This window comes from Lentinula edodes, assembly GCF_021015755.1.
Source record: "Lentinula edodes strain Le(Bin) 0899 ss11 chromosome Unknown C8R40scaffold_5, whole genome shotgun sequence".
NCBI lineage: Eukaryota > Fungi > Basidiomycota > Agaricomycetes > Agaricales > Omphalotaceae > Lentinula > Lentinula edodes.
Window position 1 is genome coordinate 167,514 of NW_025764311.1, and position 21,635 is coordinate 189,148.

General features: G+C 46.2%; 8 protein-coding genes across 8 annotated transcripts; 5 read left to right on the top strand and 3 right to left on the bottom strand.

The window, feature by feature from the left end:
- The first annotated feature begins 352 nt into the window (after positions 1-352).
- On the top strand, positions 353-3,614 carry C8R40DRAFT_1087255 (uncharacterized protein). Its single transcript, XM_046227370.1, has 11 exons — positions 353-770; positions 822-1,109; positions 1,166-1,621; positions 1,671-1,835; positions 1,889-1,982; positions 2,032-2,147; positions 2,209-2,450; positions 2,512-2,652; positions 2,709-2,846; positions 2,903-3,055; positions 3,107-3,614. The coding sequence occupies exons 1-11, from the start codon at positions 483-485 to the stop codon at positions 3,435-3,437; spliced, it is 2,412 nt and encodes an 803-aa protein (XP_046089921.1). The 5' UTR covers positions 353-482; the 3' UTR covers positions 3,438-3,614.
- A 282-nt stretch (positions 3,615-3,896) lies between these two features.
- C8R40DRAFT_1245885 (thioredoxin-like protein) lies at positions 3,897-5,821 on the top strand (the record flags this gene model as incomplete). Its single annotated transcript, XM_046233629.1, has 5 exons — positions 3,897-4,268; positions 4,361-4,511; positions 4,622-4,743; positions 4,806-4,981; positions 5,085-5,821. The coding sequence occupies 5 exons, from the start codon at positions 3,897-3,899 to the stop codon at positions 5,344-5,346; spliced, it is 1,083 nt and encodes a 360-aa protein (XP_046089922.1). The 3' UTR covers positions 5,347-5,821.
- A 338-nt stretch (positions 5,822-6,159) lies between these two features.
- C8R40DRAFT_1087259 (uncharacterized protein) lies at positions 6,160-8,554 on the bottom strand. Its single transcript, XM_046227371.1, has 3 exons — positions 8,059-8,554; positions 7,349-7,487; positions 6,160-7,296 (listed from the first exon to the last, which is right to left on the bottom strand). Exons 1-3 carry the CDS (start codon positions 8,426-8,428, stop codon positions 6,405-6,407), a joined length of 1,401 nt encoding a protein of 466 aa, XP_046089923.1. The 5' UTR covers positions 8,429-8,554; the 3' UTR covers positions 6,160-6,404.
- A 955-nt stretch (positions 8,555-9,509) lies between these two features.
- On the top strand, positions 9,510-10,408 carry C8R40DRAFT_1066602 (uncharacterized protein; the record flags this gene model as incomplete). Its single annotated transcript, XM_046225795.1, has 5 exons — positions 9,510-9,743; positions 9,808-10,036; positions 10,086-10,133; positions 10,187-10,209; positions 10,268-10,408. The coding sequence occupies 5 exons, from the start codon at positions 9,510-9,512 to the stop codon at positions 10,406-10,408; spliced, it is 675 nt and encodes a 224-aa protein (XP_046089924.1).
- A 1,461-nt stretch (positions 10,409-11,869) lies between these two features.
- Positions 11,870-13,067, top strand: C8R40DRAFT_679935 (uncharacterized protein). The gene is made up of 5 exons (XM_046235855.1): positions 11,870-12,313; positions 12,379-12,607; positions 12,661-12,708; positions 12,771-12,793; positions 12,853-13,067. The coding sequence occupies exons 1-5, from the start codon at positions 12,083-12,085 to the stop codon at positions 12,991-12,993; spliced, it is 672 nt and encodes a 223-aa protein (XP_046089925.1). The 5' UTR covers positions 11,870-12,082; the 3' UTR covers positions 12,994-13,067.
- Positions 13,068-13,785: 718 nt separating this feature from the next.
- Positions 13,786-14,689, top strand: C8R40DRAFT_1166815 (uncharacterized protein; the record flags this gene model as incomplete). Its single annotated transcript, XM_046230911.1, has 5 exons — positions 13,786-14,016; positions 14,079-14,301; positions 14,366-14,413; positions 14,467-14,489; positions 14,546-14,689. 5 exons carry the CDS (start codon positions 13,786-13,788, stop codon positions 14,687-14,689), a joined length of 669 nt encoding a protein of 222 aa, XP_046089926.1.
- A 242-nt stretch (positions 14,690-14,931) lies between these two features.
- Positions 14,932-16,103, bottom strand: C8R40DRAFT_1166816 (uncharacterized protein; the record flags this gene model as incomplete). The annotated part of the gene is made up of 3 exons (XM_046230912.1): positions 14,932-15,323; positions 15,379-15,424; positions 15,483-16,103. The coding sequence occupies 3 exons, from the start codon at positions 16,101-16,103 to the stop codon at positions 14,932-14,934; spliced, it is 1,059 nt and encodes a 352-aa protein (XP_046089927.1).
- A 235-nt stretch (positions 16,104-16,338) lies between these two features.
- C8R40DRAFT_1037163 (DNA polymerase alpha catalytic subunit) lies at positions 16,339-21,575 on the bottom strand (the record flags this gene model as incomplete). Its single annotated transcript, XM_046223640.1, has 18 exons — positions 16,339-16,572; positions 16,627-16,854; positions 16,911-17,086; positions 17,140-17,238; positions 17,294-17,513; positions 17,571-17,703; positions 17,760-18,034; positions 18,095-18,262; positions 18,318-18,464; positions 18,523-18,865; positions 18,922-19,166; positions 19,218-19,438; positions 19,496-19,663; positions 19,713-19,902; positions 19,956-20,104; positions 20,159-21,193; positions 21,246-21,447; positions 21,498-21,575. The coding sequence occupies 18 exons, from the start codon at positions 21,573-21,575 to the stop codon at positions 16,339-16,341; spliced, it is 4,311 nt and encodes a 1,436-aa protein (XP_046089928.1).
- Positions 21,576-21,635: the final 60 nt, after the last annotated feature.

A 21,635-nucleotide genomic window follows, 5' to 3' on the forward strand; every position in this document is an offset into this window, starting at 1 on the left:
GCGAAAATGTCGAAGAAGGAGGCGGAGAAGCAAATCAAGGAAGTGGAGAGGGCGGAGCAGGACATGCACAAGGTGCAGAAGCAGCGCGATGCGGAGATGAAGAAAGGGGGTAAGCTAAGTCAGCTAGAAGAAGAAAAGGCTGCAAGCGAAAAGGAGATGGTGAAATTGAGTACTCAGGAGGAGCTCATGCGGGGAACGATACGTGACGAGGAAGCTAAAATTGGAACCTCGGAGGAGGCAGTTAAGAAAGTACGTTTCTAGGACCTTGATCCGACTTAATCGCTGATCGTTCTTGACAGGCTGAGGACTCTTTAAAACTGAAGAAAGCAGAGGCCGACCGTTTAGAAACCTCTTACAATGCCATAAAGTCCGAACATAATGCATCTCAAGCCAAACTCACCTCTGACGAAGAGCTCTTGCAAACCCTTCTTACGGGCCTCTCATCCAAAAGCGCCACTCATCCAGGGAGTGGTGGTGGCTACATGGGTCAGATTGCCGACGCTCGAGCACGTATCGCCCAAGGCGCAGCAGAGGAAGAGCAAGCCCGGATGAATCTGGAGATGAGCAATAATGAGCTGCAAAGTTTGGAGACGCAGTTCAAGAGGGTGGAAAAGGACGCTGGTGACGGCAAGAAACGGATAGAGACGACGCGACGGGCCCTTGCCGATGCGCAAAAACGACTGGCGGCGTGTGGATGGACTGCAGAGACGGAACAAGAGGGCGAATCCCGCGGAGCGCAGTTGAGGTCTCAAATTCGCCACTTAACTGAAGTATTCTCCCCCATTGTTCCTCTCCTACTTGTGACTGATCACTGTGTCTAGCGACGCGACCGAGCTCGACAAAACATCGGAGGCTTGGAGTTTGAATATAACCCACCTTTTGGATTCGACAAGAGTAAAGTTAAAGGACGACTTGGCCGACTAGTTGCTATTCGACCAGGCGAATCCGATAAAGCTACCGCGCTTGAGATCACTGCTGGGACTCGGCTCTACAACGTCGTCATCCAGGACGAGAACGTCGGAAAGGTTTTGCTCTCTCAAGGTGTGGTGAAGAAAAGGATCACTTGTTTGCCTCTGTCAAAAATTAAAGGATATAAAATTCGAGAAGATGTGCGCTCTCGAAATCTTTGATAAATGATGCCTGCAGACCTAACAGTGAACCGCAGAAAGTCAAAGCCGCAACTCAAATCTCCCAGGGAAAAGCTCGCCCTGCACTCGATCTTCTCAAATATGATCCTAGACTTGACAACGCCGTTTCCCATGTCTTCGGCGGGACCTTCATTTGCGATGACACTGAATCTGCCCAACGTGTTACTTTTGATAAAAGTATTGGTCAACGCTCTGTTACTCTCCAAGGAGACGTGTATGATCCCTCCGGAACTTTATCTGGTGGTTCGGCTCCATCTTCCAGCGGCATACTCATTAAAGTCCAGGAATTGCTCGACATCGAGGATAGTTTGGCCACAGTGGAAGCACACTTCAACGAGTTCGAGCGAACGTGGAATGGCGATTCGACAAAAAGGAAGAGGGAGGCGTACAAGAACATATCGAAAGAAGTGCAGATCAAAGAGCATGAACTTAAATTAGCTGAGGAACAAAACGAGGAAAGCAATGCTGAGAGGGTATGAATTGTCTTTTGCCAGCGGAAGTCCCCACTGATGTTCTATGCAGCTTCGTTCTCAGATTGATGCGCTCAAGGAAACGATCACAACCCTGACTGCTTCTGCCCAAGACGCAAAAAAAAAGCAAAAGGACAGCGAGATGGAAGTTAAGAAGCTTCAGAAAGACATGGAAGAGTTCAAGAACAACAAGGACGGGAAGATTGAGGAGCTCAAAGTTTGTGCAATGCAACAATGCCGATTTGCTAGAAATTAACATCTTTTTCGTAGGCAAACATTTCAAAGCAAAAGGCAGCTGCTCAGAAACAAGCCGTCGTCGTAAAGACAAAGCAAAGGGAACATCAAACCGCTACCCTGGAGCTTGGTATGCTTTAAAAACTCAAGTCGAGTCTTAGCTAATGATATCGCATAAGAGCAATGCAATGGGGAGATCAAGTCAGCCGAAGCGACAGTAAAAGATGTTCGGGATCATGTTAACAAGCTGAAGAAGGATTTGGACAAAATACAATCTCAACTTAAGGATAGTGAGGTAGGTGCTTCCCATTGAGGTTGTCCTACACTTCACTCACTATGACCAATCTACGTTTCAGAACGACTTGGCGCGAATCAACAGTAGTCTTGAGGAGGAGCGAGCAACGCTTACTCGCTTTGATAAAGAGCTCAAGACCCTTGACAAATTTGTCAAGGACAAGAAAAAGTCAATCATGGCGCTTGGCGAGAAGGCTTCGGAATACGAATCATCTGTTGAAGATCTTATGAAGAGGAGGAAAGAGTATATCGAGAGAGGGAATGGGCTTGAACAAGAGCATACTTGGATTTCGGAAGAGAAACAGTGAGTCTTACGGATGTGTCAAATTCCAAGGTTAGCTTACTGAAATTTGGGGACATTTCAGCATGTTCGGGAGAGCGAAGACGATTTATCATTTCAGTACCATGAATGGTGTAGAAATGCGACAGCGAGTAGATGAGCTTGTAAAGTCACAAAAAGCGAAAAAGAAGAAGATCAATTCCAAGGTCATCAATATGATTGATGAGTAGGTCTCTTGCTATTTTACGCTCTCTCTATCGGTGATATCGGTTCTACTCCTAGTGTTGAGAAGCGAGAGAAAGAACTGAAGAAAAATCTCGAGACCGTCAACAAGGACAAGCAGAAGATCGAAGTCACTATTGATCAACTAGACCAGTATAAGCGTGACGCTCTGCAGAAAACCTGGAATAAAGTTACGGTGTGAGTTCCGTATTTTTGTCCTAGCTGTTCCCTAGTTTTGATTTCCCAATTGCTAGTGACTTCGGCGAGATCTTTGGCGACCTACTCCCTGGAAATTTTGCTAAATTGGAACCTCCAGAAGGTAAGGACCTCATGGATGGTTTGGAGGTCAAAGTGCGGCTCGGGTCAGTGTGGAAGCACAGTCTGACAGAGCTTAGTGGCGGCCAACGGTGAGTAGCGAAATCTGCTTCCAAATTCGACATCTCAAAAACCCCTTCCAGTTCTCTCATCGCACTTTCGTTGATTATGGCCCTTCTCCAATTTAAACCCGCTCCGCTGTATATTTTGGACGAAATAGATGCCGCCTTGGACGAGTCTCATACTCAAAACATTGGACATCTGTTCCGCACCCGGTTCAAGGGTGCACAGTTCATCGTAGTATCATTGAAGGACGGCTTGTTCTCTAATGCGAATGTGTTGTTCCGAACGAAGTTCGAAGATGGAACGTCTATGGTTGAACGAACAACAAATCGCTCAAGCTCGGCGTTGTATTCAAATCAGAATCAAGAAGACGAAGAGGCTGGAAGGGACAGGAGAAGAACACGGAGATGAACGTGTTCATATACCTATGGTTTGATCTCTAAGATTTTGCTTCTGATCACCATTGCCTTTCTTGACAAATCACATTGTGTGTAGATCTTACCATAGCAGCCTATCTTTATTGCACTTGTAGATGTATTTTTCTTGTATAATTGATGTAAGTACTCACACTTTCAAAGAAGCAAACGTTACTATGTAGAATCACACATGCAGACCTTGAGTCCCAAAGTTAACGAGCAAGGCTTTGATCACTGCGGGATTGTAGCCTACACAAATGTCGACTTTCTTTGTTTACTTGGAGAATCGCGTCGGGAGAGTGAGAAAAAAGTCATATGACGTTCCGCTCCCCGAACATTATAAAATAAGCGCCAACAACTGCCACGCGGGTCCTCCGATTCCGAACTTGAACTAGTTGGGTAATCGGTATCCATTTTTCTTCTCCAGCTTTCAACACCCTTCCACGCACGCATCATGTCCGAATCATCTGTCGCAACTGCTCCTATCGCAGATACTACGATTGCTCCTCCCACTGCTGAAGAAACTGTCAGCGAAGTTGTAGCTGAAGGTGCTTCTGCTGAGCCCCCCACTACTATTGCTGCTGTCGAGGACGAGTTGGAGGCAAAGGACGAACAATCAGCAGAAAAAGAAGCTAAAGAAACCAAAGCGCCTTCTAGAAGGTCGACAAGGATTTCATCCAAGTCTCAACCAGAAACCAAGGAAACTCCCAAGCTCAAAAGGGCTCCCTCGACGAAGAAAAGAGCAGTCGAAGATGGCTCAGAGGGTAGCAAGGCTACAAAGAAGGTATGTTCAAAATTGAAGACTCTTCTTGGTTTTTTTTTTGCCGTAAACCCCTAATCGTAAAAACTTATCTCTTATTGGTTGATTTTTTCTGTTCCTCATTCAACAAACTCATCAACCACCTCTCCTTCATCCAGGTTAAAGCAGATCCCGCAGAAGCTGGTCCGGCGCTCGGCTCTTTCCTTCCCGAGATCACTCTCAAGTCTAACAAGGAGGTCGACGTCGAAGTTGCGTTGCTTGCGAAGGAAAAAGGCGTTGTTCTGTTTTTGGTGCCCAAGGCTGACACCCGTAGGTTAACGTTTCAAGTCATACTCCTTTCCTCTGTGGTATTGTACACCATTCACTTTCCTTGTCCATATAACCGCCCATGTCGTACGCTAATGTCTTGTATTGTATAGCTGGGTGCACAAACCAAGCATGCGGCTTCCGTGACATATATGCCGAATTCACATCGGCCGAGTACGATGTCTATTGTGTCAGCGCTGATCCCCCGGCCGCGCAGAGTAAATGGCAAGAGAAGGTATGTTTCAGGCTATGATTCCTTGTGTTCTACGCAAAAGTTCAAACTCATGTGCCCTGTAGAAATCCCTTCCATACAGCCTCCTCTCTGACCCTGAGCGCAAACTCATCTCGGCATTAGGAGCCAACGACAAAGGCAAGACCAAACGAAGCCATTTCGTTTTTGCTAAAGCCGAAGAAGGTGCAGAGGGCAAAGGCAAGTTAATTGACAAACACATTGGCGTGAAGCCTGTCGATAGGTGAATATCTCCACGGTTCAATTATTTACACTCTGCCCTTTTGGTCCTCCCCTTCTTCTGAACGTAGATTAACCGTCGTTTTATCATCGTCCTTTTCTTCCAGCCCCAAAATCGCGTTGGAGTTCATTCAATCATATGTCCCGATCTCATCCGGTACACCCGTAGAGACTGGCAACGGCGAAGCCAACTCTAACGAACACGCGGGTGTTACAACTTCTAACGGCACCGGATCAAGTACCAAAGAAACTGTATCGATGGAAGAGAGCATCGAAAAGGCCGACGTGGAATCTGCTGCTCCTGCAACTAATGGTAGTGAAGATAAAGATGTGGTTATGGAGGCTGCTGCACCCATTGTGGAAGCTTAAGACACACTACATACCATGCTCCGGGATATGGGCTCAAAACAAGAAACAAAATGTACACGAAGTACCAGGGAACGCTTCTTCCCTCTCTATGTTGTCTTTTACTTACTGCCATGTATCTCTTTCTTCTGTTGTCATCCGAGTCGTCGTTGTCATCGTTTTCGTATCTCTTATCCATATCTATCGTCCCCTACATCAACTTTGCCTCATCCCCCAGTCTCCATCCGCTACTCTTCCTCTTCCCTGGCAGTTTATCTGTTTCTACAGTGTATCATCAACTTCCTCACTTCATCAAATTTCTTCTCAGTATTCAGTATTGTGGCTGTTGACTTTCTTTGCTGTCTACATAAATGTCAAGAAAGACAGTGCACTGCAATCAACACAAGAGATCTACAAGTGTACATTGTATCAATTTCTTTGCTTGCTGTTCTATACTTTTAATAAAGAGTGTATTTGCCAATATGTACTTTGTCGTTTCCTGATATTATAGATGGGACCGGTGTGAAGCAGTTTTCCAACATTTGTAGGGAACTCCAGTACGTACAAATGCGACCGTATGAAGGGAAATTCGACCTAGCTTCGGTCGGTCAGAAAACTGCTCCAGGTGAGTGACGTTTCATCAAGGACATATTGCTCGCATTGCCGTCTTTAAGTACGTAGATAATCCACATCCGGTCATTTGTATGATGAGTACCTCGATACTGGGCTACATCACCCGGCTTCCACCGCATCCTATACCTGCCAGCAGAGCAAGTGGTGCAAACTGAGGAATTTTCCACTGACTCTGAGGCGAATTCTAGAAGACAATGATACTATGAGGATATATAACTTTTAGCAGCCCTCATAACATACATAGACATGAGTGTATCAGTACAAGTACAATTGATTGCTCTTTATGGCGACTCTATTATGGAAATACTATACCATTCTCGGTGGCATAAAATAGCGTGAATAAGTATGTATCCATCGTCAAAATCGTAATGAAATCATTTGTCATCAACCTTTTCAGGCAGCAGTCGAGAAGCAGAAGAAAGAAGAGAGTTGATGAATTTGGGGGAAGGCTACGACTCGATGTCTGTTCTGAAATTCATCGACTTCCTCTGCCTGACTATCGCCCTGGCTCTCTCCATCGTCTCTTTCAATTCCGGACTCTCCCATGATGACTCGAAGGTGGGCAGCGAGGCAGGTGGCGTGGAAGGTGACGAGGAAGGTAATGCAGAAGGTACACCCAGACCCGTGCCATATGGCGGCGGATTGACATTCATACCGGCACCTGTACGTCGACCCAAGTTTACTGTCGCCGAAGAAGCACTGCCCGCAGCGCGTCTCCTCGACACCGAGCCAGATCGCGATAACCTTCCTCTACCACGTTTCCCGAATTCACCTTCACCTTCCTGGTCTTCTTCGATCCACGCTCCAGAGCCATCATCCACAGCATCCTCCTCGACTTCACTCATCACGACGATTTCCCTGCCTAGCGCGCGTTTGCCTTGCTCGATGAGGAAGGACAGCTTACTGCCGAGCGAGTCTATCTGGTCCATCTGGTCGTCTGTATCCGGGTCTATCGCGTCTTGCAGATCCTCTACATGATCTGAACTAACGTTGTTAAACGCCGGACTATGAGTTCGACGCTCTTCCCGGTTCCGTCGTGGGGAAGACTTAACGGAAGAAGAGGAAAAGTCGAACTCCGGTTGGGTTGGTGGGAACAATGCAGACTGGGAACCGGATGTGGAAGGACCGAACGAGGCGATGTTATGTAGGACTTTCCGTGCCGGACGTCTACGAGTGGAATGTGCCTCGTGCGGACGCCGGGACTTGCGTGCAGTACGAGGGGTAGGGGGAATAACATTCACATCCGGTGATGGGGGCGAATACGGTGGTGGTGGAGGAGAAGGGGAAGTTTCTCCTATAGTTCGCTGTTCTGCGTCTTTGCCAGTTCCACGATCTCTCCAGCTATGATTATCATTATGAGCTTCATACTTTTAATGCAACTCTTTTGACTCACAGACGATAGACAGTCAGGCCAACCGCGGTACCCACCAGTGCGGCATTAACGGCAGTCGAGACGATAGAACCTGCTAATGTACGTCGACGTTTGGCAGGAGGATGTTGTAATTGTTCGTCGACTACGGCTTGTTCGCGGACTATGGGAATCCGGTTAGGAACAGGGACAGGAACATGGACACGGTTGCGGTGAAGGTTGAAAAGGATAGAGATTATGAGTTGCATGATAACAGAAGTATAACGAATGAAGATGAACGATAAGCGGATTAAAGGAAGGAGGAAGATGAAGATGAACAGGAGAAGGTCAAAAAAGTCAAAGACAAGGCCGAAACCAAAGTCGAAAGAAGAGGTGAAGGTGAAAGCAAAAGTGAAGGTCAAAAAAGTTATGTGAACGCTGTGAGAAACCAGGATTGCAGGATTGGAGACCGTTTTAAAGAGGCTTATCAGAAATCACATCGTGTAAACGGCCTGGCTTTAATATCAAGTGGGAACCGCGCACAAAATCCATCCGGTAAGCTGACGTTTTGCATGATGAAAGTTAATTGGATGCCTCGCGCCACTGCTAATCGATAACACAGCCGGTGGCATGATCTCTTCAACAGCCAGAAAACAACACGAAAACACGCCTCCGCGTACAGAAGTGGGCAGAAAAACGCGAAGAGAAAGTACATCGAAGGCACCGGAAAGCGCAATGAAATGTCAAAAACTTACCATGGAGCCCATTCTCCTGCTTTGCCATTGCCAATTTGGCTGGTGTATCGAGATATCCATTCGACACAGTGACAAACGTCGGTGCAAGACTCGGTTCAGCAGCAAAGGCAGGTTCCCAACCTCTCTTTCTTGAATTCCCTGCGCCAACTGGACTCGGGGACACTCTTCTTCTCGAGTTCGTGTCCTTTGATGTATTCGATATATTGAGTCCATCTTCCTCTACAAATTTATTGCGACCTCGAACTCTAGTGGTGGACGGTCCAGCTTCGTTCCGTTGATTTTGCTGGTAAGGATAGAGCGGGGGAGCAGAAAAAGGATTTGATAATCCTGGTACGGTTAAGCTAAATGTGAATGTAAATGGGAATGGCATGGGGAAGTTGTCGGGGTGGGACCGTGTTGTATACTGAATGAGTGTTGTCCTGCAGTGCCAGTAGTGGGTTGTTGCGAATTTTCCCAAGTCAGGCGATCCCGGATCGGTCAGGGCCGGATGAGCGCTTATTAGGTTCTTTGTCTTGACCAAGAGGCGAGTGAGATTCAGATCGCGGGTACGATTCTCACGACCCCCCCCCAATTGAATGGAAAGGGCCGTAGAGGCCCGTTGACTACAAGAGCAAATTTCTACAAATCCTTCAATTTGACGACATCTTCCTACATAGGTTCTGCTGGGTTTGTACAAACAGTTTATGAGTATTCAAAAATCAATGACTGAATGAAATTGGCAGAGTTTGTGCCACAAAAAGCCAATGAGAATGGCTGGTGTCGTCATAAAGTTCTAGGCCTTGGGCCTTTCTCGTGGCAACATAAGTACCCGCGATCTGAATCTCACTCGCCTCTTGGTCTTGACAGTACCGTCACGCATCAGCGTAGATCCCAGCCAGGAGTTCCAATTGAATCAATATCTCTCAAGTCTTTTATCGGCCCTCGGTGCTCGCCAATATATGGTATATATCGGCATAACGTTCCCCTATGCACAAATGTAGTTCCTTGGAGCTTTAGGCTACAGCTTTCGCTCTCAGCGCACACCAATGCACACCCTTTCATGGAATTACTTTGCGGTCCTCTTTGGACGACAAATTTCCAGTTGGATCCCTGAAAACTGAGGCTTGTCTGAGGTCGTGCCAGTAATACACAAGGAATTTCGGATGATTCATCGATCGTCAAAGTAAAACAGGGAGCGCAAGTTTCAGAATCATCGCTGTGACTGAGTTGAGTAATGTCTAGCTGTATACTCCTAAACTGCTGGGTATATATTCCATGTGCACACAGTAGTTCTTCATTATTCTAATCCTTACGGAACACTTTCACTCACTTTCTTTATTTCTCTCTACTCAAGGCCTACGCGCCCTCCACCATCTTTCGAAATTTTTGTTCTCCCCGTCAACGGGAAACACTATTCTATCGTTCAATCTAATACACATCTACACTCATTCCAATCCCGCATCATTTCAATCATGTTCTCTTTCGTCGTCTTGATTTCCCTATTCGCTTCGTCCGCACTGGCATTATACATTCCCCCCTCGAACCTCCTACTCGATCAGGACTCTACCGAATACATCGTAGCATCCCTTGCTGCATCCAATAATCACGGCGCTCCTATCCCTCCTGAGTCTGCTGGTTCCACTCCAGGATGGTACTATGGTGACGAACCAGGTTCGGCAGACGGACTTCCGTGGATGAAGGATGTTGTACGTTAACGCCATGTTTTTGATATGTTCGAGTCTCATCAATCTCATTCATTTTTCGCAACAGGATTTATGTGCAGTTCTCGCGCAAACTCCCAATGCTCTTCGCTGTCCTACAGCCACACCAACGCCAACCAAGTCGTTGCCAAAACGCTCTGCAGCTGTCGCCGCTGCCACAGCTTCTGCCTCTGCTACTGCCTCCGCTACTCCTTCTTATTACACCGTATTCAGTGGCCTCACAGGTGCTATCTCAGCTTCAGGTTATCTAACTTATGGCTTAGTTGATACCGTTGCCAGTAAGCTACCTCTCTGCCGATAATTTTTAGCATCTAAGCAAAATTTCAGACTGTGAGGCAATGTGCAACAAAGTTTCCGGTTGTGTTTTCGTCAATTGTACGTTCGTTGTACCAAACCTCTTACTAAATAGCACTTACTCATCTCCTCAGCCTACCACGATGTGAATGGCAAAGTAAGTCTTATTGCAATGTCTCACAACGTAAATAATTCTGATGTTTTATTCTTTTTAGAACGGCAGTCCTTTGCTCACATGCTCGCTATACTCCAAAGTGCACACTGCATTACAAGCCAAGAATTACGGAGGGCAGACTCAGCCCGATGGTTCCGTCGATTACATTACGAACAGTGATGGCTATGCCTTGAGTACCTGATATTTTCTCTTGCAGCTCACTAGTTCAGATCGTGCTCCTTTTACAAAATTCCCCGCACCGTCTTTTATCTCTTTGCCTGCGAATATTTCGCGATTCGTATTGGCCGTTGTGCGATGATCTGACTTGGTATACGCATTATATATTATAGCATATTAATTTCACCTGCCCTAATCGCATATACGTTTGTTACTACTCTACAATCTCAAATTACTGCAACATTACTCCTTACCTATTCAATGTATGCAACAGTTATACAACGTATATTCACATCTATATTATGACAATAACTTTATTCACGATTATGCTCATCAAACAATATGAACATCTCAATCGTCTCCATATCATAACCATAATTGACCATTTTCTCCGCTGGGATTGTCGTTTAGTTCCCCAATACTCAAGGATTTCCTTCAAAACCCTTCAAGGCGTCGACACTTACGCACCCTTTTCAAGGAGATTTCCTGGATTATTCGCCGCTGCTCTCGAAGGCTTTCGATTTAGCAGTTGCAATAGGGTGCTCCGAAGCCTCAAGCCCTTCGAATTAAAATTATCATTGCAAACGGAGCACGCCAATCGAGCACTACTCTTTTGCGGAGAAAATTCGTTATTCTCGATCCTTGACAGCTGGAAAATAAACGTATGATACCCAGACCAGCTGTTGATCATCTTTGGAAAAAAAGACTTCAAGGAGAGTGATCGGAAGGCGCCGAGGCCCGATGAGAGTTGGGCGGCTGGCGGAGACGTGACCGTGTGAACTTTACATCCCGGACCCAAGAGAGTGAATAATTCTCCTGGAGGTTGAGTCGTACCGAGGGCTACTACAGGCTCCTTCTTGCACACTACGCTAGTACTATCACACATATCCGTCATTCAGATCGGCCTCGGCTTTGATTTTTGTAGCTCCCAAACGACTAAACTTTTCGAGCTCGGGAGGAAGGATATCTGTGTACCTGACTGCATCCAAGGTCCAGTAATCGGAACTGTGTATTTTTTCTTCTCTATGATCAGTTATGTTTTCTAAAGGTCTAGATCCGATTAGCCATTCACCAATGAATGATGCCTTATACGAAAAAAACTCAACTTTTATCGGGATCCGATTGTTCAAAGCGGCTGTGATCAAGTTTTTTCGTTCGTTCAACTGTCAGCATCTGCTCAAGCGCTCAATCCCGGGACTGTTCTCCGCCCTGCGATCGTCTTATGGCCCTGAGCGGGCGAGGGATTTACTCCTGGCCGCAAACCCGCCTTAGTACTCGTCAAATTTTCCCCGGACCAAGGCTTGGACTTCTTTCTACCCGAGATGCTTCACATAGCAAGGTCATTTTCTTGGACTAGTGCTCTCAAGTTGCTTTGAGCTGGATTGTTCATGCGACGCTCGTACTTACTTGTAATCGGCGTCGTTGTTTGTTTGTTCGTTTTCAAGGGGCGTCCTGCGCATGTGGCCTGACCGAGGCCCGATCACCAACGATCTTGTCCGCCGCCGGACAGTCCACTCTCGATTTTGTTGTTCGCGTTTCCAATACTTACTCTTCTTGCCCTATCACCTTTACCTGAATACCCCTGGAGTTTTGCATATAAAGACCATGGACTTCCTCGTCCAATTTCTCATTCTCCCCGAGTCCTACAACCCGAGCTACCACAGAAAAGGCGTCTCCCTCCTCTTTCGCTCCTCCCGAAATGCGATCTTCTCTGGTTTTTGTAGCGCTCGCATCCACCTCTCTGGCAAGATACCACGCTCCTTTGGACATTCATCAGGACCCTGAGTCCACTGAGGCTATTGTCTTCTCTCTTTCTGCGTTGAACAATCACGGCGCGCCTATACCACCTAAATCTTTCGGTTCTCGTCCTGGGTGGTACCTTGGCGACGATCCAGCTTCGGCAGACGGTCTTCCGTGGCTGAGGGACATGGTGAGCCGTCTACTGACTGTTCATTAGATGACATACTAATATTCTATTTTTTTTTCCGTTTGAAGGACTTGTGTGCAAGCCTTGCTCAAAGTGCGAATGCTATCAAATGTCCACCCATTAAAAAGAGTGCGACAAAAACACTTCCCAAACGTTCTGTTTCCGCCGCTCCCACCACAACAGCGGCGACGACGCAATCTACATCTACACCTTCATATTACACAATTTTTAGCGGCCTTGATGGAGCTATTGAAGGCTCAGGCTATCTAACGTACGGACTCGTTGATACCATTAGCGGTAGGCGTCATCCGTCGTCTTCTTCACCTGCAAAGGCTAAACATCCTTTCCAGATTGTGAATCAATGTGCAACAGAGTTACCGGTTGTATTTTCATCAACAGTGCGTTCCATCGTTACCCTCTGCTCTGATTCTATATGCTGATATATTGAATGTCATTTTAGCGTACCATGACGTGAATGGAAAGGTTAGCTCGGTCATTTGAACTCACAAGAATAAAGCTAACTTTTTTTCTTCTTGATGTAGAACGGAAGTCCTGAACTGACTTGTTCGTTATACTCGGAACTTCATACTTCGGCGGAGGCTATTAACAAGGGAGGACAGACGCAACCCGACGGTTCAATTGACTATGTCACGGACAGTGATGGCTACGGTTTAAGCTCTTAATCTTCACTTCTTCAAGGGACATACATAGTATAGAACTTTTAGGTATTCATTTTTGTTTTCGCGGATACATATCGGTACCTGCATCTCTTCAGCGCAAAGCGACTTGTGTACTTCTTAATAGGTTTTCGTGACTTCTTGCATCTGGATATCAATTTTCTGTACTGTACAGACTGTCTTTACTGGATAATATGTTATTAATACGACTGCATTCTCGAAGTGAGACCTCGAGAAACTGTCCCATTTTTATGTAATTGATGATACGCCACAGCTTGACTTTCCTCCTCGCGCTTTCAGGGATCTCTTCTTTCACCATACGCGAAGGTTATAATCTCTACCCGAAGGATGAAATCACTAGAAGTTGAAACTCACGTCAGTCTCAGTCAGGAGCAAGGATTGATATCAGCTTGGAGCTCTTCCTCGTCAGTGCGTGTTTCATTTTTGAAGCCAAGCTCTTTTTAACGTACTCACTACGAAAAAAATAGTGGCGTTTTACGCTAAATCCAACCTCAACCTCCAAAGAGCGTTCAAAGGCTTAACTCTCAATTTCTATGCATGCATTATATAGAAGGAGGTCAAAGTTCGAAACTAATCTCGAATGCTTGAGCAGTACTCCTTTTTACCTTGCACCTCAAATAAGACAAGGATATACATTGCCAAGATTACGACTATGAGCTAATTATGAATCGGGAGGTCTAATCCTCTGACTATATAAGCGTTGTATTTTCTTGTTCCTCTCAATCTCATATCCTCCGTACTTGTGTCCGACACAATTCCACGTTCATCTTGTCAGATATGGCTCGGACTTGCGTTCTACTCGCGCTGCTCTTCACATCGACGCTTTCTAGATATTTACCTCTTTTCGATGATTCTGAATCTACAGAGGCTATCGTCGCTTCACTTTCTGCTCCCAACCACCACGGGGCGCCTTTTCCGCCTGGTTCCTTTGGCTCAAGTGCTGGGTGGTATTATGGTGACGACCCCTCCTCAACTTTAGTTGATGGTCTTCCGTGGTTAAAAGATAAGGTATATCAGCATCCTGATATTTTCACTACTCATTTCATCGTCTGATATGTTTGTCTTTACAGGACTTGTGCGCGGTCCTCAAGCAAAGTCCTGACGCTATCCAATGCCCCATCGTTAAAGCAAAACCGACCAAAACCTATGGTAGACGATCAGCTGACGCAACCGACTCTACGGCTACCGCTACAACAACTCCTACACCGTCATATACCGCGGTGTTCACAGACCTTGATGCATCCATCGAGGGCTCCGGCTATATAACATATGGCCTAGTTGATACCAATTCTGGTATGTTGGGACTGCTCAATTAGTATATTGTGGCTTATCGCTAATGTATACTTGAATCCTCTAGATTGTGAGACATTTTGTAATACCGTCTCGAATTGTATTTTCCTCAATTGTACGTTTTCTTGTGTTGTAACATTGCTCGCTATATTCACTCGTACTATTTAGCGTACTACGATGTGAATGGCAAGGTAATGTGCTACGTTCATTTGAGAGCTTACACGAACACTAACTTTTTCTTTTTCAGGACGAAAGTCCCAAGCTCACCTGTTCCCTGTATTCGGTAGTACACACTGCGGCAGAAGCAACAAATAAAGGCGGTCAGACAGAGCCTGATGGATTCATGGACTATATCGCGAATAGCTCAGGATATGCCCTCGTCACATCATGATTATATATGAGCAATTTTCGCATAGTACGGACATGAAGAGTTGTGTTTCAGAACATGCTATGGACTTCTTCTGTACGAATTACGTACTAAGGACATTCTTAATGCTCATTATCTGTTATGATTTTGTGTATTGCAATTTGTCCACCTGCTTGTCACGCATCTATTTTGGTTTTTTTCTTGTCGTCCGTTTGGTGTTTTATATCTTCCTAACATTACCTTACATTTACTCGGTTTTCTATCGATTACTCCATCATCGGACTCCACGACTTGCCCTTGTCCTTATCCCACAGTTTCTTTGCATCCTTAATGACCGTCAGTAAGACATCAATTTCATCAATTTCACTGCCTTCTCCATTTTGGTCTGAGGAAATCTGACCCTCTCTTCTCCCCCTTGCTTCATGTACGTCGGCAATCTTCTGAAAGATATGCGCTGCTCCTTCGTATATACAACTAATCTCATCTAAACCCTCATCCTCGGTGAACCTTGCGACCTCTTTCATCTCTCCCACAAATCGATATGCTTTCGGTGTCATTTGCGGAACAAGGCGTATCATCTGGTCGATGAAGGTCGATTGGGAGATGTGTAGGGAGTGCAGAAGGCCTTGCGATGTTGATGGCGACGAATTATAGGAAGCTGGTATTGCGAGTCATAATTAGCTGTCTTTTTGTGGAACGAGAGATAACCCTACCAAGAATCATGGAAGTGAACAATGCAATAGCACCCTTGACGATTCCCTATGATAAACACATTAGCAAGGAAATCAGACACTAACGTAGATTGAGTCGAACGTACAGAATTTGCCATCTTCACTGCGCTCGCGTCGCCTATCCCAGTTCCTTCGCCTTTCAGACTAAACGGTTGCAGTCCGTATTTTTTCAATGTCACTTCTACCTCGTCGAGAACTGCTTCATCATTTGGATTCGCGCAGATATACAATCCCGGATTGTACACTTCTGAAGGGGGACCTCCCACGATAGCACCGTCGATGAACGTCGCGCTAGTATTGACAAACAATTTTGCCATCTGCTTCGCACTTGAAGGGTTTACCGCATTACAGTCAATGAATACAAGTTTCGTTCGAGCCTGAGATGAAGTGGTTTCTTCAGCATTGGAAATTTTCACTGTATCAGCGATGATCTCCGCGATCGCAAAAGCGTCTTTAGGGGGGACTACACTAAGGATGTAAGTTGTTCGAGAGACGATATCGGCGTAAGACGTGTCCTTCATCCCGCATTCTATAGCGCGCTTGCAGGTTTCTGGAGATCTGCCGTCTAGGTTGGTTAGAATTGGTCCAGCTCCAGCTTGGAATAGACGATGTGCAATTTGGGAGCCCATCGCGCCAGCGCCAATGACGGATATGATAGGATTAGCACTTTTGAGGATGTCGGATCCGAGGTGGTTGGGAGTGTCCATGATAAGGTATAGGTAATGAGCAAGGTCAGTCACCGAGCTCGGATCAGAACCTCGGAGCACCGCTACTTGGAAATGGTAAAAGTACCATTCATAAACAATGAAAGCCAATGAATTACAGACAACATTTGAGACGTGATACGATGCGAATGTCCAATGTATGTTACAAGACAAACAGTGCATAGAAGGATGTATTGACAATTGGAACTCCATTATCACCATTGAGCCCCTTCGAGAGCTACTTCAACTTCATAGTCCCGAACAGATGATTGAGATCAACCCATCTCCATGCATATTCATCCAGGTATTTCCTAGCACATATGGACAGATGCCGCAGTAGCTCGGAGTGTCTAGCCGCTAAAGCTCCGACACTTTCTAGTTCGGCTGTCCCAGCAGCGTTCTTGACCGCTCGCTCTCCGTCAACAAGGTAGGTGTAATAGCGAAGCTGAGTGTACATCTTCTCATCTGAATACTAGAAGGAATCACTATGTATAGCAACAACACTATGAGAGAGTATTCAACATACCTCAAATACAACTTTGTTAAAACATCCGGGGCGTAGACATGTTCGACCATAAATACCCATCATTCGCGTTCTGTAGCCACAGGTTTGGTCAGAGCACACGACCCACCGCTGGTAGAACAGCGAAATCTGCTTTCTGATTTGCGTCTCCATCTGTGCCTGCAGACTAGGCAGAGAAAGGGGAACATTGCATGACGGGCATAACGGACCCTCAGGGCGGAGACAGCAATCCTTTAGGAAGAAGGTTAGCCGTTCAGTTGGAAAGTGTCATAAGAAATAGGACACACAGGATCATTGAGCGGTCTAAACTCGAAAGATCCTTTGCAATTCTTGCAAGTCACGGCAAACGGATACACCTCCTTGTATCGCTCCTTGTCGGATTTCAACGAGTCGAGCGATGTAAATGAATTATCTTCCGACGACCCGGTAGCAGCATAGCCGCGATATTTGCTCACGTCCAGGCCTAGATTGAGATGAACACTGCTGTAAGTAAACAAGTATGGACCAAACACTCACCAAGGCATTCTGCGAGATGCGCCCGATCAATCCCTTCAATCTCCTCGCAGAGTCGCTGGACAGGTGGAAGAATTTGCTGGGACAGATAATAATCCGCATCTGAGAGCAAAAAGCGGTGAATACGCGTTCAAGAACAAAACAAAAAGGTAAAGACCAATTGTTAAACCGGACCCAACTCTGCGAACCTCATCCCGATGTCGAGCCCTATCAGACTGACTGGTCTTTGTAGATTGTTCACCTTCGGCCAAACAAAACACATATGGAATAACATCCCCTGCACGAGCATTGCCACCCTTAGCCTTCATCTTCAAAGCTACCTGGACATGGGGCTGCCCCTCTGCCTTCGGATAGTCTTCTGGGTTTTTACCGAGTCGCTGTGGTATTCCATGCCATTTGAGTGACCGGACGACACATTCCAATTATCGACATACCTTGTTAATCACATATGCATCCAATTGGTATGTTCCTCCGCGTACGTTTTCCCCAACACTAGTCAGATAATCATGAATTTGTTCGACTACTATTTCGGTAGCTTCTCCAGATAGAATTCGTTCTAGCACGAATCTGAGTCATACACAAATAAGTTAAATTAAGTTTGATAAGAACGAGAATTCACGCACTGAGACACGTTCTTCGACAATGTACAATACTCTCGACGCTTCATATCCAAGCCCTTCACTTCAATCGAGGTTTCAGCTCCATTCTCCACCTTTACTGCTGCATATTTCTTCTTCTGCAGCAGCAGCAAACGTTGGAAAATCGCGTCAAGATCGATTTCAAGTTTTCTGTAACGCTCGTTGACCACCTTCTTGAATTCATTCGAAATCCGAAGGGCCTCAGAAAGCTCGGAAGCGTTAGAGTTGACGAAAAGAGAATCGGTATCACCATACAGAACCTGAATGTAAAGTATTGTGAACAAATGTGGGGAACGGCCAATGACAGCAACTGAACTTACATCGAGGTGCATGGTTTCCGCGAGTTCCTTAGTATGCTGGAGAATCTCTCTACCCATATGTGTAGTTAATGCAGCAAGCGGGCGGGCGTAGAATCGAGAGTATTCGAATCCCAGGCATCCGTACATACTGTTTGCTGTGAGCTTCAATGCCTTCTGTTTAATATCCCACTATAATGCGAATTGTGAAGAGGGTGTCACTGGAATCACAAAAAGGTTTGCATACCTGAGCTAGTTGGGCATCCGTCGCAGTTCGATCTTTCATTAGCGATTTGACCTGCTTACGCCGATTGACCAACGTGGCAATGATTCGAGGTAGAACGCCCTGAGGCACATCACTCCCTGGTAGATCTAGTTGTCCCTCTTCACCTGCCTGGAAAAGAATCGCATGATCAGGACACGTCCGGCAGGTAAAAACGAAAGAAACAAACATCAATTTCCTCAACATCTGTCTTGTCTATCGTTGTAAAGTCGATGTTATATTCTTGTATGATACTGGGGTATAGGGAATTGAAGTCCATGACCAACACATAACTATTCCATAGGCCTTTCCGTGGGTCTAGAACCAAGCCGCCCTTGTACTTGTCCTTCTTGCCGTTCTTTCCCTTTGGTGCATCTTTCTGTGCTTCTGGGTCGTCTTCCACGGGTTCCACCTTGACTGGCGCCGCCTTTTTACCCCAAGACTTGTCGGGGCAAATAAATTTGAGTCGATGGAACTCGTGTAAAAGAATGTACTCATTTCGCTCTGCCCGACCACCGTTGAGTGTCTTGTTCCTACAAATAAGGTTTCTTGAGTGCTCTGAGTGAACAAGCGAGATGAGAAGCCTTACCATGAGTTCCCAGCGAGGTTTGTCAATTGTTTCGTGAGAGGCAGAATCTGGACTTTGGCAGCGATAGCCATGTGGTAGTGAGCATCGAGTTCGCAGTGGCGGACGAATGTCATGAGCCGATCGGGATTACGGATGCTACCATCAAAGTAGCTAGCCGTGTCATCCGGATCGATCTCCTCTCTGTCGCTCTTCAACTGAGATTTGCACATCTCCGTCAGGGACCAGGTGGTGGAAGTAATCATACTCTGCATGATGCATGAACAAACGGGGTGAAAATTCGAGAGAAATGAACCCACCTTAGCTGCATCACTACTTAGATCACACAACATCCTGCCAGTGAGAAATTTAATATTCGTCCCCTGTTTTCCTATGCGAGGCCAAGCCGAGCGCCTAAACCGACCGATGCGAGACCAGTGGTCGGCTTTCAAATCTCGCATGCGATGTAGCAGGACGTCCAGCGAGACACCGAGGAAATCATGGCCAACGATGATATCAGGATCGTTTTTTTGAATGGAAACTAGGATGGGAAACTAGGATGAGAAAACACTCCGGAGATATTAGTGAAGGAAGCTACCAAGTAGAGCGTTAAGCAGCATGCGTTCATTCTTCATCGGTGAGATAAATCCTTTACCATTAGCCCTGGCGGAAGCTTCAAACCCGGATGGGAAATTGTCCAATGGGCGGACAAAAGTCTGAACGGTGCAAGGAAGATGCTCAGGGGGTGTGGTACCATCGATGATCACTAAAAAGCAATTAGAATGAAGACATCATAGATTCATCTGATGTCTTACTATCACGCCATGTCCGAGCAGCTACACAAACGACTTCCCGTTTATTTTCTCGATGGTTGACAATAGTACGCACGCTGAGACTCATAACGTTCAACGGTGGTGTTTCTTTCGGTACATTGTCATCGGAGTCTGATACGGGGTTGAAATCCTTTGGGTCGTCCACAACGACCTCAAGCTTGCACCACGACACCTATGAAGAAACAATCAGTACCGGAAGATGTTACATTTGGGAAGAGAGCGTACTCCAGCGTTGTCGATCTGTGGATTCCGAATCTGAATCCAGCAAGGACCCATAATCTTCCTCTTGAGAACAAGTAGTTCAAAGGCGGAGGTGTTGGTCCCAAATATCTTGGCAATATTAGGGCTTTGAGCGTCGCTAGGTATTTCCTTGTCTATAAATCAAATTCAGGATCAGCACTGAAGAGGCAAAAACCAAATAGTTTTACCAGTGAAGTGGTATGCGACTTTCATCCATGTAGTCTTCTTCCTCGGAATGTTTGGATCCCCGAACGCGTACTGGCGTTCGACAAATTTGCCTTTGAACTTCTTAATGTCCCGTTTGGACCGTATAGCATCAAAGTCCTTGTATACGTCTGTCAGCTCAGGCACCTCATCCGTGTCATACCACTCGTCGTCTTCCCCCTGCTCCGCGCGTTTTTCGCGCGGAAGAATGAAAAGGTTTCGTTCCAAGTTCTTCACAGCAACACAACATGAAACCCAGGCACCAGATTTTTTATCCTTGAGCTTTCCTATGAAGAAAAGCTCACCTTGATGCTCGAGATAATCGACCCAGAAGAACCGCAACGAGCCGTCAGGCTCGAGCGCAGATACGTCGGAAGACTTTATTGAGGAAGTATTAGTGGCCAGAGGTCCAAGAGGGTCTTCGGAAGACACGGTAAGTGAATCGTATACCGCGAGCCACGACGCGGGTTTCTTTTCGTCCAGGTGTTCCATTCCGGGGGTTTCCACAGGAACAGACGCGACCGGTTTCATATCAACATCATCTTCTACCGCCATGAACGCGTCCATATCGATATCGTCGAACGACTCATCACCTGGAAAGTCGTCTTCGTCTGTCTTCACATCGATCTGAGCCAGGCGCTCTGTCGCGGGAAGGAGGCCTTCGGGTTCTGTCTTAACGCGTTTCCGCGGACTTGAGAGGAAGTCGTCGCTAGAAGGAGCTCCATAAAAGTCGTCTGGCCCATCAGATGAGGCGTCTGTGTATGATGGTCTTTTCCGGTATGGTGCTGGGGATGAATTTCCGGAAGTGTCGTAATCCGGAGATGTCTTCCGTTTGCGCGACTTGGTAAGAGATGGAGCATTAGTTGGCAGGGCGTCGAGTTCTCCAAAGAGATTCAACATAAAATCGTTCTCTTGATCAGCTGTGACCTTCTTTCGATAGTCATTGAAGGATGGCGCTACTGGTGGTGGAGCAGGAGCTTTGGCCTTGGTTTTTGATTTCTCTTTCGAATTCTTCTTGGCTATAGTAGAATTAAGTCGAGCTATTAAGTAGTAAGCAGGAGTATAACATACATTTCTTCTTCTTAGTTTCTTCCATTTCCACGTCCGAATCGCGATATCCCTCATCTTCGTCAGACCAGTCGTCCATTCCATTATCCGCATAACCATCTACACCATCATCTTCGACAAAGTCGTCTCGTTGAAGCCTCCCTTTTACAATCCTCTTATACGCCTCCTCCGAAACTTCGTCGTATATTGTTACATCTTCTTCCTCCTGCGAAGAAAGTCAGCTAGAGCTTGATAACTCGACAAAACGCGTCTTACCTTGTATTCACGGCGCCCTCCTTGCCTAGCGAGCTTGAGCGCTTCAAGAGCTGCAAGTTTTCCGTTCTTGTGGCTCATAAGTATTGGCGCAGATGTGGTACGCTGGTAATGGGAGGAAAGTCTGAAGTCACAACTCGG

Excerpts from the sequence above, each read along its gene's own strand:
- C8R40DRAFT_1087255 (XM_046227370.1), top strand. The coding sequence starts at position 483 with ATGGGTCAGATTGCCGACGCTCGAGCACGTATCGCCCAAGGCGCAGCA. Across the intron at positions 1,983-2,031 it reads AACCGCTACCCTGGAGCTTG|AGCAATGCAATGGGGAGATC; the intron begins GTATGCTTTAAA and ends ATATCGCATAAG. Across the intron at positions 2,653-2,708 it reads GTCATCAATATGATTGATGA|TGTTGAGAAGCGAGAGAAAG; the intron begins GTAGGTCTCTTG and ends TTCTACTCCTAG.
- C8R40DRAFT_679935 (XM_046235855.1), top strand. The coding sequence starts at position 12,083 with ATGCGATCTTCTCTGGTTTTTGTAGCGCTCGCATCCACCTCTCTGGCA. Across the intron at positions 12,314-12,378 it reads TTCCGTGGCTGAGGGACATG|GACTTGTGTGCAAGCCTTGC; the intron begins GTGAGCCGTCTA and ends TTCCGTTTGAAG. Across the intron at positions 12,608-12,660 it reads ACTCGTTGATACCATTAGCG|ATTGTGAATCAATGTGCAAC; the intron begins GTAGGCGTCATC and ends CATCCTTTCCAG.
- C8R40DRAFT_1087259 (XM_046227371.1), bottom strand. The coding sequence starts at position 8,428 with ATGCCATTCCCATTTACATTCACATTTAGCTTAACCGTACCAGGATTA. Across the intron at positions 7,488-8,058 it reads GCAGGAGAATGGGCTCCATG|TCCGCGAACAAGCCGTAGTC; the intron begins GTAAGTTTTTGA and ends GGATTCCCATAG. Across the intron at positions 7,297-7,348 it reads GGCCTGACTGTCTATCGTCT|CTGGAGAGATCGTGGAACTG; the intron begins GTGAGTCAAAAG and ends TGATAATCATAG.